Source organism: Brassica napus, chromosome C3 (genome assembly GCF_020379485.1).
Source record: "Brassica napus cultivar Da-Ae chromosome C3, Da-Ae, whole genome shotgun sequence".
Taxonomy (NCBI): domain Eukaryota; kingdom Viridiplantae; phylum Streptophyta; class Magnoliopsida; order Brassicales; family Brassicaceae; genus Brassica; species Brassica napus.
The window spans coordinates 21,666,337-21,678,002 of NC_063446.1; the positions used below are offsets into that span (position 1 = coordinate 21,666,337).

The following is an 11,666-nucleotide window of genomic DNA, read 5'->3' on the forward strand; positions in this document are numbered from 1 at the left end:
TTCCTGTAATTTGTTGTTCTCTCTCCGCCTTTTTTATATTTGCAATTAAAGCCTCAGTGCAAAGAATAAATAAATAAGGTGATAATGGATCTCCTTGACGTAAGCCCCTATGTGGCACAATAAGGCCACGTGGTTGACCATTGATAAGAACCCTATATTGAACCGAAGAAATACATTCCATCATCAACTTAATCCAGTGAAGGTCAAACCCCATTTTTTCCAATAAAACCTCAATAAAACCCCATTCCACCCTATCATATGCTTTACTCATATCCGTTTTAATTGCCATATACTTTCCTTTACAAGCCTTGTTGGTTCTCAATCCGTGAAACATTTCCTGTGCAATAAGAATATTATCAGATATCAATCTTCCCGCCACAAATGCCGATTGAGTTTCGGAAATAAGTGAAGGAAGACAGCTTTTTAAGCGCTGACACAAGACTTTTGAGATGATTTTATATCCAACATTACAAAGACTGATTGGCCTCAATTCCGTCATCCGTGTAGGTCTCTCCGTTTTTGGTATCATACAAATATTGGTAATATTTAAACGTGCATCCAAAGTCCCCGAAACCAAGAAATGGTTAACCATTTCTACCAAATCATTCTTTATAAGATGCCAAGAATGTTGAAAAAAAAGTGCTGTCATGCCATCCGGCCCTGGTGCCTTTTCTGGATGCATCATAAACAAAGCCTCTTTAACCTCTTCCTCCGTCGCTAACCTCACCAGACGTTGATTCATCTGGGAAGTAATGCTCGGTGTAATCTCTGCCAAAAAACTGTCAAACTCCGCTGGGGAAGTAGTAGTAAATAAATCCTCAAAATAGTCCACGGCCACCTTCTCCACACCATTACTTTTAAAAATTAAAGTCTACATCAAGTTTTTATTTAGTTTTACCAATCATGCTTTAACTTTATTTTTAAAATTACAACAAAAAAAATAAAGCAAAATTTTTTCTTATGTATTTTAGCAAAAACCCTACATCTTCTTTTTATAGGCTGTAGAATCTGTAAATGAAAAAAAATATCTATAATATCAAATAAATTATATAATCATAACAAAAAATTTTATAAATATTTTAATTTTGAATTTGAGTGTTTTAAAATTACTAAGATATTTAAATAATATAAATATTTACATATCACATTTTAAATTACAATAAATTTTGATAATTTATTAAAAAATATTAATATAAATTATTTTAATTGATATACAATAATAATTTTATATATACAAAACATATTTCATATATTTTATTTTAAAATATCTACAGCCTACAGCTTACAGCTACAACAAGTTTAACTACAGCAAAAGTCTCTGCAGAAAAAGTCTACAGTAACAACTTTACAGCTACAACCGATTTATCTACAGCTAAACATCAACAGCTAAATTTTCAAAACCACAGTCGAACCAATCATCACCCTTAACGTAGAACTTATATAAAAACGTAATTGATCTTCTAATCTATTGATATTTACGAAACTCTTCTTCCTCATTAACATATATTGTTCTTCATATTTAAATTATTATAACTGAAATTTTCATAAGTAAAATTTATTATTATTTAAATATTAGTTTTATTATTAATTATTATTAAATGGGTTTTTATTATAAATTATTAAGTTTTTGGGGGTTTTAATTATATAAAATTTCTTTATATATTACATTAAAATACTATATCCAGAAATTTACAGCTACAACTTAGGGCAAATCTCCAAAATAGCACATTTCAAAGTTTATATCACAAAAATAGCACTCAAAAACTAAAATGACCAAAATAGCACATTTCTAAGTTTATCATTTGAAAATTTTAATTTTTTTATTTTTCAAAATTTGAAATCTTATCCCCAAAACCTCATTTCTCAACTCTAAACCCTAAACCCTAAACTCTAAACCCTAAACCCTAAACCCTAAACTCTAAACCCTAAACCATAAACTCTAAACCCTAAACCCTAAACCCTAAACCCTAAACCCTAAAATCTAAACCCTAAACCCTAAACTCTAAACCCTAAACCCTAAACCCTAAATCCTAAACCCCACTCTTTAACTCTAAACCCTAAGTTTGTGACTTTTGATAAAACATTAAGTGTTATTTTTGTGACTTTTGACCTTGAGTGCTAGTTTGGGAACATAAACTTGATTTAGTGCTATTTTTGTCTTTTTCTCTACAACTTATCTACTATATTGCCAAGTTTTATTTTGATAAAACTACAGTCAATAATTTACTGCTACAATCACCATAACAACAACAAAAATCTCTGCAAAAAAATCTATAGCAGCAAATTTAGAGCTACAGTTAAAACACCTACGACCATAATTTTAAAACTAAATATTTACAGTTACATCTCAGTCAATCATCCAAATTATTATTATTATTATTTTTTCAAGAATGACGATGAATAATACGGAATGATTATTAGAAGAGGGGGTAGTAATGTTATTAGGTGGCGAGGAGAAGGGGTGATATAGTCAATTTAGGTGTTTCTGACTTTCAAGTTAGATTACGAACGAATCTGTCATCAATCAAATCCAAGGAGGAGAAAGGTAAATGAGCTTTGTTCTTCTGAGCTTGATTTTTCAGATGAGGAATTGATTAGGGTTTCTTATACAATTTTGGATTCGACCCAATTGATTAGGGTTGTTCTACTGTGTGTGTGTAGTTTTGAATCGAAATATGGCTGGGAGAGCTTCGATCCCTGCTCGCAACTCTGCCCTCATCGCTATGATCGCCGATGAGGTATAACGAAATTAAATCTTCTTTTTTGAGTTTTGGTGATTTGGTTCATTAGATCAATGTTAATCCTAGTTTTGGATCTCTGAGAACTGTAGAGAGTTAGTTCGTTTGCGAAAGTTGCAATCTTTCTGTTATGTGAAATATTTTTGAGTTTGGATCTCCTCTGGTTGGTTGGTTGTTTCTTTCTTACATCTCTGAGATGTGATCTGAACTATATCAATGCGTACAGAAGATTGTTTTGACCTTCCTTGGATTTGCCATTTTCCAACGTCTCTAAAATGTTTGATGTTGTGTACACAGGACACCGTAGTTGGGTTCTTGATGGCTGGAGTTGGTAATGTTGACATCAGGAGGAAGACTAATTACCTCATCGTGAACTCAAGTACGCTTTTTTTTTTGTTACTCATAATCATCTCTACCAAATATATATTATTATTTCAAGTCAATCTCATAGGGTCTTGGTAGGAGATAACTTTCCGAGCTTCTATTACTGTACAATTTTATAATTAATTGATTTTATTTTTTATTTTAGAGACAACTGTGAGGCAAATTGAGGATGCTTTCAAGGAATTCTCATCAAGAGATGATATTGCTATCATCCTCATCAGCCAATATGTAAAGTGCTTTCTTCCACTTCCAAGTCCAGTTTAACTTATTACTGTTACATTTCCAAAAAGTTTAGTTGCTGTGTCTCTGTGGTGTTAGTTTTGTCGTTATCAAAGAGGTCATGGCTTTTACCTACTCCACTTTATTGAGCCCTTATATATGTTTAGTGCCATTAATGTAAACCTTTCTTGCTTGCACCATTTAAATCATGGATCAATGTTACTGTTTTTGCTTTCTTGTTCACAGCAATTATCATTTATTGGATTCAAATGTGTGACTGAACATAAGATGAGACCACTTTTGCTTCAGCCTTTTGATTTAGCTCTAGATTTATTCAAAGTCTGTTTCTTTCCATAGTGTCAAAAAAAAAAAAAAACATGATGAGAAAATATGGCATATGCGTGTAGGTTGCCAATATGATCAGGTTCTTGGTGGATAGCTACAACAAGCCAGTTCCTGCAATCCTGGAGATCCCTTCCAAGGACCATCCCTATGATCCTGCTCATGACTCTGTTCTCTCCCGTGTCAAGTACCTCTTCTCTGCGGAATCTGTGTCACAGCGTTAAACATATACACATTCTGCAAGCTCGCCTGAGCTTTTATATCATTTCTTTGTTTTTGACATTCTTGTGTTTCTCAGTTTTCAATAATGTGTATCTCTTGATTTTTGTTTGGAAATGGATGTTATCTATACTATACTAAAAGTTGAATATCCTCAAAGGAGAAGCCCTCCACGTAGACAGATAAATTCAACCAATGGGGTGTGTTTGTTTGTCTACCTCAATTACGTTTTGGGCTTTTGAGTTCTGAGATTAGCCGGGCCTTAAGCTGTCGTTTTGATATTAGGTTTGAGCTTGCTTTCATCTCCCACGGAACCTGAGTTCTGAGAACGTGTTTCATCTTCTTCCTTAGAATACTAAAACCTACCAGTTACATATTCATCTTCTTAAAGTCTTTATTAAATCCATCACCCACGATCTACGATTTTCCCTCGTGCAAGGAGGTGGAACTGCGACTGTAAAATTGTAAGCTTTCCTAATATGAGAACCATCTCCTGAATTTTGAGTTGATTTGGTTTCATTTTAGATGTGGATATGTTTATTCACGATTCGCGTTTGTGATTTCTTTTTTGTTCACAGTGACAACGATTGCGGCTGTATCAACATCGATGAAGGAGTTTCCGTGATCGGAATGGGTATATTGATTTGATTCTGATCTGTAGATACCAATCATGTATCGCAGTCTCTCTAAAACATTGGTTAACTAACGGAGGGTGTAGATGGTTTTCTTCGTTGATTACATATCAACCGTTTTCTGTACCTGATGTTACGGGATTGCTACCGTATTATCTTTGTAAAAGACTGATTTGAGAAATTTTGAATTGTGTAGAGTACAAACTGTCTCAGGTGTTGCAGTTCTCTTGGTCATCATTGAAAAAGTCAAGTATAAATAAACATTGATAAAGAAATAAGCTTTCCATCGACAATCAGATTATCTTTTTCACGAATACTTTACTGACTTTAAAGATTTATTGAACTGTGTTTGATGTAACAGGGTCTAACTTACCAGGAGATTGCTAAAATTCCCTTAGGAGAAGAATCTATGAGACGAGACGTGGTCAGGTCTTGGAGGTTAATGGGGAGAAAGCAATTGACCAGGTTAATGATTCTTATGTTTTACTTTAACTTTATGTATGGTGTGGAGTCACGGGTGCCTTCTAATGTTAATCCTAATTTGGCTGCAGGTAGAGGAGTCCCAAAGGTTAACATAACAAAAACTGCATTGTTGATTGTTATCAATCATTCACCATGGTACAACATCTACCATTACCCTTAATAAAGTAGCTGTTTCTGTTGAAGGCATTGAAGCCAAACTATGGCAGGTAAGATTTGTCTTCCCCTCCATAATGGATTTGTATTTCGTTATGTTCCTGTGAGAAACTATGTAAATGGGTAATATAAGTGGCTACCAAGTCCTCTACCCAGCACTAGGATTTGAGTCATAAGTAGTTTGTGAATCTTTAAGAAAGGATATATAAGACATTCTGACAATAGCTTTAGGCAATCTTAGGATCATTGCCATTATCCAAGTTTCTTAATTTTCGATTCTTGGCTGATGGTTTCTTTTAGCTTAGCAAGTTTAGATTCTAATTTTTTGTCTAGGTTTTTTAGCTGGTTTATGGCCAACTGAACCGGTCATTGGCATAACAAGATGAAACATTGGCCTCCAAAGTTTTATCATTTGTCCTCCAGGTTGTTTAACAAAGATATATGTTTTGATTATTTAGTAACTGTTTCAAGTTCCATAAATCTCAGGACTGACCCCTTCTTATGGCATCACGTCGTTTTTGTGATATTCTTGCTGTGAATCCTTTTCAATAACATGTGTTGCAGTTTTAGTTTATATGTTTTGTGACACAGGAATTTCCAATTCACAAGATATAGTTAGGCTTGGCTACACGAATCCATGTGAATCGTTGACCCTGATGAATTGCTGTTTCACAGGTACCAGAGACGCTTCCAGAAGAAGCAGTCTCTAAGATGAGCACACCACCAAAGAGTGAATCACCAATCATCACACCTGACGAACTAACTGAAGCTGATGGGTTCGTCTTTGGATTCCCAACACGGTACGACATGATGGCTGCTCAGTTCAAAGTCTTCTTGGACACTACCGGTGGACTCCGGAGAACTCAGTCACTTGCTGGTAAACCAGCTGGATCTTCTACAACACTGGCTCTCAAGGTGGTAGCCAAGAAACCACTGCGTAAGTTCCCATGAAACCATGAGAGTCATGTATGAGCCGTAGTTTGTCAATAATAAAGTAGATGTTTTTTTCTCAAGTCATGTTCACACATACGTGAGATCAGTAAGTACACAAAACTTTAGCTCATTATGTCTCCGTTTAAACTATAGATTATGACAATTTTTTGAGCTTGTGCGAAACCATGAACTCTTTTTTTTTTATCAACTACCATGAACTCATATCAAACATAGCAGACACCATGGTTAATCACATTTCGAGTCCACTAAAAGATCAATCTGCTCATGTCTACATCATTTGTGATGGAGGAAACTTGAAGGATTTGCTACCAAGTCAGCTATATAATAAAGGACTTATGGTCATTGCAAACAACCTTTTTATTAGATTTTAGATGTGTTATATGATTTCTGCAGAATGACTGAGCCTCAGCCTAAGTACTCTACCACAGAGAAGCAAGTTTTGGACATGCTATAATCTCGATAGAGAAATGTACGTATGCGCAGTATGGATGGGACAAGAACAATTTACGTAGTCAAGGCTGGCTCCATGTGGTTTTACAACTGGTTATGGCGTCCTGATGGTGATTCTACTTCTTTTTCTTGAGAACCTCAATAAATATATCAGTTGCAACATCTATTTTTAGAAGAGCTGTGAAATTTAAGATAATTACATAAATATTAGTCGTTAAAAATATTTTTCTTAAATGTAAGTATTATTACAATTGGTTCAAATAATTAGTTGTTAATACCTTTTTGTTTATTTAACACGTGGAAAACGAAAACACTCTTACATGTTTTTGTTTAGTTCCAAGAATATGGTTAGAGGCTTATATAGCTCTGGCTTCTTCGTTAATGATTTGTTTTCTTTATGTTTATATAGATCTAATGTAAACAATCAATTCGTAAATAATAGTATAAATATATATTTTAAATTTACACATTACAAAATATTAAATATAATAAATATATTCATATGATTAATTCATATTAATTAAAACAAAGAGGGTCAAAATCAACATGATATACTATATTTACTATTAAAAATAATTTAGGCTGGAAAAGAGCAAATTATTATTAAAAAGTTAAACACATGATAAAATAAAACAAAACAATAAAACTTTAAGATCGACATATTTTAAAAAATATGGCTAAACTAAATAGAAAATAAGACGTACGAATTTACAAACAAAAAATATATTATTTCAATATATATATATATGAAAATGTTCAGATTAACCATTTCTGGAAAAAAATGACAAAAGTAAGAATTGGTACACTTGAGAACAAGTAACTTTGATCAGTATACCCCACTCCGCGGAACTCTTGACTAACTAATACTAGGTGTTTGCCCGCGATTTTGCGGATGATAATATTATAAGAGAAATACATGATATGTTTATAATGTTATAATTTTTGAATAATAATTATAAATACTAAAAATTTAACATTTAATAGTTTGATATTCAAAAATTTCAGCACATATTTTTAGAAGAGCTGTGAAATTTAAAATAATTACATAAATATAAGTCGCTAAAAATATTTTTCTTAAATGTAAGTATTATTACAATTGGTTCAAATAATTAGTTGTTAATATTTTTTTGTTTATTTTAACACGTGGAAAACGAAAAACACTCTTACCATAAAAATGTATTTTTGTGTAGATCCAAGAATATGGTTAGAGGCTTCTATAGCTCTGTCATCTTCGTTGATGATTTGTTTTATTTAAATTTCTTTCATTTGTTTGATTGTTTCCAATTTATTTTAAATTTGACAAAAAACTAAATTGTTTTTATGTATTTTTTTTCAAAACAAAAGTTTCGGGTATGACTAAAAACTCAATTTTATTTTTATATGTGAATAAGGTATTAAACAATCTTAACATTTATAAACCATTCACGCCCAAACATACTTTAAGACCATCAAAGTTGTTATATACACCTCTTACAAATCAACATAAAACACATACAGTGAAAATATACAATAATATGGTTATATATATCACAATAATACAGTGAAAATATGGATATTGGGTTTTTTGGTCAAAACCAAATTAAGTTGTAGTTTAAAGATTAATTTCACATTGTTTACTATCTCATACATATTTTAGATAGTAGAAGACAACAAATTGTGAGTTTTACTCATTTTAATTCAATTTATTATTTATATTTTATAACATAGATGTAATATATTGTAATATACATATAAAATATATGTTATTTGTATATAGCCCCGGACGTAGCCCAGGCAAAATCTCTAGTATCAGTAAGAAGCAATGATAACACCATCTAGTTCTTTTTGCATTGAATAAAGAGAGTGAGTCATTGTGTATTCAAGAGACAAGAGCAGACTTTAAAGATTTAACTGAAGACTCCATCTATTCAATGTGAAGCATTTTGAGTCAGATAAGCAGAAGCAACCAAAAGGAAGTTCAAATCAGGTCCACCTTGGATTTAAGAAGAAGAATATAAGTACAAGGTCGACTTGGGTTCGCTATGACTATTACCAAAACACATGTTAGTCGGATAGAATCAAAAATTGTCCGAATGTTTTATTTATCAAATATATCCAGGCCTGTTTGTTCTTGGCAACCACAAAGTCCTAGCCCATGTACTGTTGTTATTTATTGTTTCTGGAAGGTAAAGAAGAAAATGGCAAAAGTGAAATAATCAGAAAAAGCAAAGGGCCCTTTCACAAAAAAAGATAATTTTTATAAAAACAGAGCATAAAGTTTCACACTTTTGTTCTGCTCCTTTCTCGTCTCTGTCTTCTTCGTCCTCGTTCATCCTAACTCACCAAACAGCTTTAGATTTTCTCTTTCAAAACTCGAACTCGCTACTCATTAAAAAAAAAGTCCACTCTTTTTAAAAATTCGAAACCAAATGGCTAGTAACAACAACCCGCATGAGAACCTTTCAGACCAAACACCTTCTGATGACTTCTTCGACCAAATCCTCGGTCTTCCCAACTTCTCTGCTTCTTCATCCGACGGTGGGTTAAGCGGAGGAGGAGCACCGCCGATGATGCTGCAGCTGGGCTCCGGCGAGGAAGGAAGTCACATGGCTGGGCTAGGAGGAAGCGGACCAAGTGTGTTTCACAACCAGATGTTTCCTCTAGGGTTGAGTCTTAACCAAGGGAAAGGACATGTCTTTCTTAGACCTGAAGGTGGTGGTGTTCATGCAAGTGTGAATCGATCTTCTTCTTCTTCTTCTTCTTCTATGAAAGGACCTGTAAGGAATCAATTTTTTGTGTAAAGGGTTATGTTTTTTTTTGTTCTCTGTGTTCTTACATCTTTTGTGTTATTGTAAGGTTTTTCATGGGCAGCCGATGCAACAGCCAGCTCCAGCAGCGCCACATCAGCCTACATCAATCCGACCTAGAGTTCGAGCCAGGCGTGGTCAGGCTACTGATCCTCACAGCATCGCTGAAAGGGTACACTTTTACTTGAGATTCTCTTTTTGTGTGTTTTATGGAAGGGGTAAAGCTGAAAGATTTGAACTTTGTTACAGCTACGTAGGGAAAGAATAGCGGAGCGGATCAGGGCGCTTCAAGAACTTGTACCCACTGTTAACAAGGTCTCTCTATCTTTCACCTTTAAATAAATTGTCTAGGCTTTGTAACATGTCTCATTTCTCGAAGGTTTTAACACTTGTTGGTTCTCTTGTCTTAATTTGCAGACAGATAGAGCTGCTATGATTGATGAGATTGTGGACTATGTCAAGTTTCTAAGGCTCCAAGTTAAGGTAACATAACCAGTTCTTGTTCTTTCCTCTCTGTTCATAGGATTAGAGATATAAAAATCATGTCTTTGAAGTAACTTAGTTATGTTAAATTCTCCATATTGATTTTTTTGGTCTTAGTTATGGTCCCACCATCACCTACCCTTCAACCCAAATTTCAATCTTGGTTTTTTAATGTGGTAAAGAATAATATAGAAGTCCAAAATGCTTTTTTTTTTTTCTTTGGCACTTAGTCTATCTTTTAAACACTTTTTGTTTTGTCATATAGAGAAGGCTAATCATGGTTTAGGATTAAAATACCATATTAAAATATCTGTATAATCATCATGCTCAGATTATAATATAATCTCTTAGATCAAACGCTTCTTAATATCAAAATGCAGTCGGTTGCTTAAAGATAATGGAGACACTAGTATGCAATGATGGATTTCTGAAAAGATGTTGACAAAAAAAGGATTTCTGAAAAGATAATACATATTTATTTATTTATTTTGTGTGTTTCTTATGAAAACCTTACATGTTCATCTAATAGTGGAGAATGCAATGATGTGTTTCTGATAAGAATATTTTTTTTTTTTTTTCAATTTTGTGTGAAATCTTACATGCTCATCTGAAATAAATAAAAAGTAAAAAAGTTTATTTTCATGGGATAAAGCTTATCTCTTTGAATGATGATTTTACGTCTCTCTTTGGTCAACTTTTGGTAGGTTTTGAGCATGAGTCGTCTTGGTGGAGCCGGTGCGGTTGCTCCACTTGTTACTGATATGCCTTTGTCATCATCAGTTGAGGTAAAAAAAGAAAACATCAAAACTTTTTAGTAAAATGGATTTTGATTCAAAACTGATTATTGTAATCTCTCAATAGGATGAAACTAGTGAGGGTGGAAGGACACCACAACCTGCGTGGGAGAAATGGTCAAACGATGGGACTGAACGTCAAGTGGCTAAGTTGATGGAAGAAAACGTTGGAGCAGCTATGCAGCTTCTTCAGTCTAAGGCTCTCTGTATGATGCCAATCTCATTGGCTATGGCTATTTACCATTCTCAGCCTCCAGATACATCATCAGTGGTTAAACCAGAGACTAATCCCCCTCCACAGTAGGATTTTTCGTGCAAGCAAGGGTTTGTACAGCAACTCAACGGGGTCCAATATGGCTTTAGTTTCTACTACTACATCTCATGACTGCTGGTTTCTTGCTGTTTCGTCTCCCTCCCACCCCCACTTGTATGGTATGATTGAAAGGTAAAACAAAAGGCTTTGGAGATGGAATCAATGTAGGATTTGCAGTAGAATTTTAGTGGACTTTTGAAGAAAGCAACTTTTTGTTTCCATGACTTTAGTGGGAGGTCGAGGAAGGAGCTTGAAGGGGTGTTTTAGTAGTAGTGGTGGTGGGAAGTGTGTGGGACCTGGTTGAGTTTGTGTACAAATTGGATGAATAATAAAATATTTTGTTATAAAAAGAACTGGAATTTATTTGTATCGCAGGAATTTAAATAAAGGCAAAATTTTATATCCGTAGAAATTTTAACACTGATAGAAAGATTATTATTAGAGAGAAGAGAAGAGTGAAATGGTGTGTTTCTAAACGATCGAACTCGATCGTATATATAGAGAAAAAATCTACTGTGCAAATAGTGCAGCGGGATCTACATCTTTAATTATTTCAACATTTTCGGTGGCCGCTGCTTTTGACTTTCGTAACACTCCCCCTTGGGGGCCGGTGTCACTATCCGCTCTCGCTTAACGTCTTTGTTGCCTCGTTAAAAACCTTTCCAGGAAAACCCAATGGGAAAAACCATAGTAAGGTAAAAAGAGTACAACTACGT

The 11,666-nt window shown here is 33.9% G+C and overlaps 2 protein-coding genes and 1 pseudogene across 4 annotated transcripts; all 3 read left to right on the plus strand.

Moving 5' to 3' along the window:
- The first annotated feature begins 2,413 nt into the window (after positions 1–2,413).
- Positions 2,414–4,055, plus strand: LOC106388599 (V-type proton ATPase subunit F). 3 transcript variants are annotated; one of them, XM_013828703.3, is made up of 5 exons: positions 2,414–2,545; positions 2,662–2,738; positions 3,036–3,117; positions 3,268–3,350; positions 3,749–4,055. In XM_013828703.3, exons 2-5 carry the CDS (start codon positions 2,676–2,678, stop codon positions 3,905–3,907), a joined length of 387 nt encoding a protein of 128 aa, XP_013684157.2. In that variant the 5' UTR covers positions 2,414–2,545; positions 2,662–2,675; the 3' UTR covers positions 3,908–4,055. The 3 variants fall into 3 exon arrangements, with proteins under 3 accessions (XP_013684157.2, XP_048607025.1, XP_022555076.2); XM_048751068.1 differs by having other exon boundaries at positions 2,437–2,545; positions 2,638–2,738; XM_022699355.2 differs by having other exon boundaries at positions 2,506–2,738.
- Positions 4,056–4,532: 477 nt separating this feature from the next.
- On the plus strand, positions 4,533–8,403 carry LOC125582974 (annotated as a pseudogene).
- Positions 8,404–8,832: 429 nt separating this feature from the next.
- Positions 8,833–11,354, plus strand: LOC106388600 (transcription factor UNE12). Its single transcript, XM_048751073.1, has 6 exons — positions 8,833–9,330; positions 9,410–9,532; positions 9,610–9,675; positions 9,778–9,843; positions 10,548–10,628; positions 10,705–11,354. Exons 1-6 carry the CDS (start codon positions 8,983–8,985, stop codon positions 10,939–10,941), a joined length of 921 nt encoding a protein of 306 aa, XP_048607030.1. The 5' UTR covers positions 8,833–8,982; the 3' UTR covers positions 10,942–11,354.
- Positions 11,355–11,666: the final 312 nt, after the last annotated feature.

What these genes read in the sequence shown, in the direction of transcription:
- LOC106388600 (XM_048751073.1), top strand. Translation starts at nt 8,983, where the DNA reads ATGGCTAGTAACAACAACCCGCATGAGAACCTTTCAGACCAAACACCT. An exon ending in TTGTACCCACTGTTAACAAG is followed by an intron (nt 9,676 to 9,777) that starts GTCTCTCTATCT and finishes CTTAATTTGCAG; the next exon opens with ACAGATAGAGCTGCTATGAT. An exon ending in CTTTGTCATCATCAGTTGAG is followed by an intron (nt 10,629 to 10,704) that starts GTAAAAAAAGAA and finishes ATCTCTCAATAG; the next exon opens with GATGAAACTAGTGAGGGTGG.
- LOC106388599 (XM_013828703.3), top strand. Translation starts at nt 2,676, where the DNA reads ATGGCTGGGAGAGCTTCGATCCCTGCTCGCAACTCTGCCCTCATCGCT. An exon ending in TCGCTATGATCGCCGATGAG is followed by an intron (nt 2,739 to 3,035) that starts GTATAACGAAAT and finishes TTGTGTACACAG; the next exon opens with GACACCGTAGTTGGGTTCTT. An exon ending in TTACCTCATCGTGAACTCAA is followed by an intron (nt 3,118 to 3,267) that starts GTACGCTTTTTT and finishes TTTTTATTTTAG; the next exon opens with AGACAACTGTGAGGCAAATT.